At 59.4% G+C, this 2,665-nt stretch overlaps 2 protein-coding genes across 3 annotated transcripts in view; one reads left to right on the forward strand and one right to left on the reverse strand.

The window, feature by feature from the left end:
- Positions 1–386: 386 nt before the first annotated feature.
- TRERF1 (transcriptional regulating factor 1) overlaps positions 387–2,665 on the forward strand; it is a 179,704-nt gene continuing 177,425 nt past the window's right edge. For both annotated transcript variants that reach the window (XM_040351507.1, XM_040351508.1), the window contains exon 1: positions 387–779. The gene's annotated coding sequence lies outside the window, so the exon portion shown is untranslated. The remainder of the gene's footprint in view (positions 780–2,665) is intronic.
- Positions 1,045–2,665, reverse strand: part of LOC120935783 (extensin-like) — a 12,901-nt gene continuing 11,280 nt past the window's right edge. Inside the window, exon 2 of the mRNA XM_040347843.1 lies at positions 1,045–2,665. This exon is cut by the window's right edge and continues 1,310 nt beyond it. Coding sequence (XP_040203777.1) covers positions 1,045–2,665 — 1,621 coding nt within the window.

Genomic DNA, 2,665 nt, shown 5'->3' on the forward strand with positions numbered 1-2,665 from the left:
GATTCTACGTGAATCTGGCCCTAGATGCAGTGTTAATTTGCAGAAAATTCGCCGTGAAGCCGTGCCGCATTTAGTGTGAACCGAGAACTTCTTTTGAACGCGTGATTGGGTTTGTGCGATTGCAACGCGCTTTGTCGCGCGAACCTGGCAGCGAAATCGCACCGCTTTTGGGGTGTCATTAGTCGAGTTGTTATCCGGGGTGCAGGAATTGATTTGCGATTGGCCAGCACACAGGGATTAGGATATGTAATAAGAAATATTTGTGTTCCTTTTTGTTTGTATTTATATAGAATGTGACTAGATTTGTATTGATTGATGTGTGTTTGGCTTCCTGTCTCCGTGGAATCGCCACCCACATTCTACTACATGAAAAGCAGAAGAGAGGAGAAGTGACAGATGAGAGATAGCGGTGACAGCCAATCACAAGGTATTTCTATCACAAAGTGACAGCATGAAAAAAACTGCAGAGAGAGCAGAGGGTAGGGAAGAGGGCCAGGCCAATCCGGGGCCAGAGTACAGTAACCAATAAAGAGCAGGCCCCGCACACACCAATGGCCGGCCCTCTTACATCCGACTTCAGGAACTGGCTTTGCTTTCGAGATTGCTTGGCAGGAGGGAGAGATCTGCATGGCCAAATATCAGAGTCCCCTTCCTGCAGCTGCAGCCGAGTCCCCTGGAATATCCTGCAACACACCTCCCCCTCCCCCTCCTCCCCCTCCTCCTCCTGTGTCCCCCCAGCAATCCCTCCCCAGCTGGATCTAAAAGAAGAAGACGACAAGGTACATCCTGATCTTTTATCACACCCTTATTACACTTTACTGCAGTCCATGCATTATACTTCTTATTGTCAGTGCAATCATCACAAGGGAGAAAGTTAGCAGAGGGCTGGGTGCTGAGTGCTGGGTGTTGGGTGCTGAGAGCTGGGTGCTGAGTCCTGGGTGCTAAGAGCTGGGTGCTGAGTCCTGGGTGCTAAGAGCTGGGTGCTGGTGCTCTGTGTTAGGTGCTGGGTGTTGAGTGCTGGGTGTTGGGTGCTGGTGCTCTGTGTTAGGTGCTGGGTGTTGGGTGATGGGTGCTGGATGCTGGGGGTTGAGTGCTGGGTGTTGGGGGTTGGGTGTTGGGTGCTGGGGGTTGAGTGCTGGGTGTTGGGGGTTGGGTGCTGGGTGTTGGGGGTTGGGTGCTGGGTGTTGGGTGCTGGGGGTTGAGTGCTGGGGGCTGGGAGTTGGGTGCTGGGTGCTGGGGGTTGGGTGCTGGGTGTTGGGTGCTGGGGGTTGAGTGCTGGGTGTTGGGGGTTGGGTGCTGGGTGTTGGGGGTTGGGTGCTGGGTATTGGGTGCTGGGGGTTGAGTGCTGGGTGCTGGGAGTTGGGTGCTGGGGGTTGGGTGCTGGGGGTTGGGTGCTGGGTGTTGGGTGCTGCGGGTTGAGTGCTGGGGGTTGAATGCTGGGGGATGGGTGCTGGGGGTTGGTTGCTGGGTGCTGAGTGCTGTGTGTTGGGCGATGAGTGCTCGGTGTTGGGTGCTGGGGGCTGGGTGTTGGGGGCTGGGTGCTGGGTGCTGGGTGCTGGGTGCTGGGTGCTGGGAGTTGGGTGCTGGGTGTTGGGTGCTGGGTGCTGGGTGTTGGGTGCTGGGTGTTGGGTGCTGGGGGCTGGGGGTTGGGTGCTGGATGCTGGGAGTTGGGTGCTGAGTACTAGGAGTTGGGTGCTGGGAGTTGGGTGTTGGGTGCTGGATGCTGGGGGTTGGGTGCTGAGTGCTTGGAGTTGGGTGCTGGGAGTTGGGTGCTGGGTGCTGGATGCTGGATGCTGGGGGTTGGGTGCTGGGAGTTGGGTGCTGGGTGTTGGGTGCTGGATGCTGGGGGTTGGGTGCTGAGTGCTGGGAGTTGGGTGCTGGATGCTGGGGGTTGGGTGCTGAGTGCTGGGAGTTGGGTGCTGGATGCTGGGGGTTGGGTGCTGAGTGCTGGGAGTTGGGTGCTGGGGGCTGGGGGTTGGGTGCTGAGTGCTGGGAGTTGGGTGCTGGGTGTTGGGTGCTGGGAGTTGGGTGCTGGGGGCTGGGAGTTGGGTGCTGGGTGCTGGGAGTTGGGTGCTGGGTGTTGGGTGCTGGGAGTTGGGTGCTGGGGGCTGGGAGTTGGGTGCTGGGAGTTGGGTGCTGGGTGTTGGGAGTTGGGTGCTGGGGGCTGGGGGTTGGGTGCTGGGAGTTGGGTGCTGGGTGTTGGGTGCTGGGGGTTGGGTGCTGGGGGCTGGGGGTTGAGTGCTGGGAGTTGGGTGCTGGGTGTTGGGTGCTGGTGCTCTGTGTTAGGTGCTGGGTGTTGAGTGCTGGGTGTTGGGTGCTGGGTGTTGGGTGCTGGTGCTCTGTGTTAGGTGCTGGGTGTTGGGTGATGGGTGCTGGATGCTGGGGGTTGAGTGCTGGGTGTTGGGGGTTGGGTGCTGGGTGTTGGGTGCTGGGGGTTGAGTGCTGGGTGTTGGGGGTTGGGTGCTGGGTGTTGGGTGCTGGGGGTTGAGTGCTGGGTGCTGGGGGTTGGGTGCTGGGTGTTGGGTGCTGGGGGTTGGGTGCTGGGGGTTGGGTGCTGGGTGTTGGGTGCTGCGGGTTGAGTGCTGGGGGTTGAATGCTGGGGGATGGGTGCTGGGGGTTGGTTGCTGGGTGCTGAGTGCTGTGTGTTGGGCGATGAGTGCTCGGT

This window comes from Rana temporaria, chromosome 4 (genome assembly GCF_905171775.1).
Source record: "Rana temporaria chromosome 4, aRanTem1.1, whole genome shotgun sequence".
NCBI lineage: Eukaryota > Metazoa > Chordata > Amphibia > Anura > Ranidae > Rana > Rana temporaria.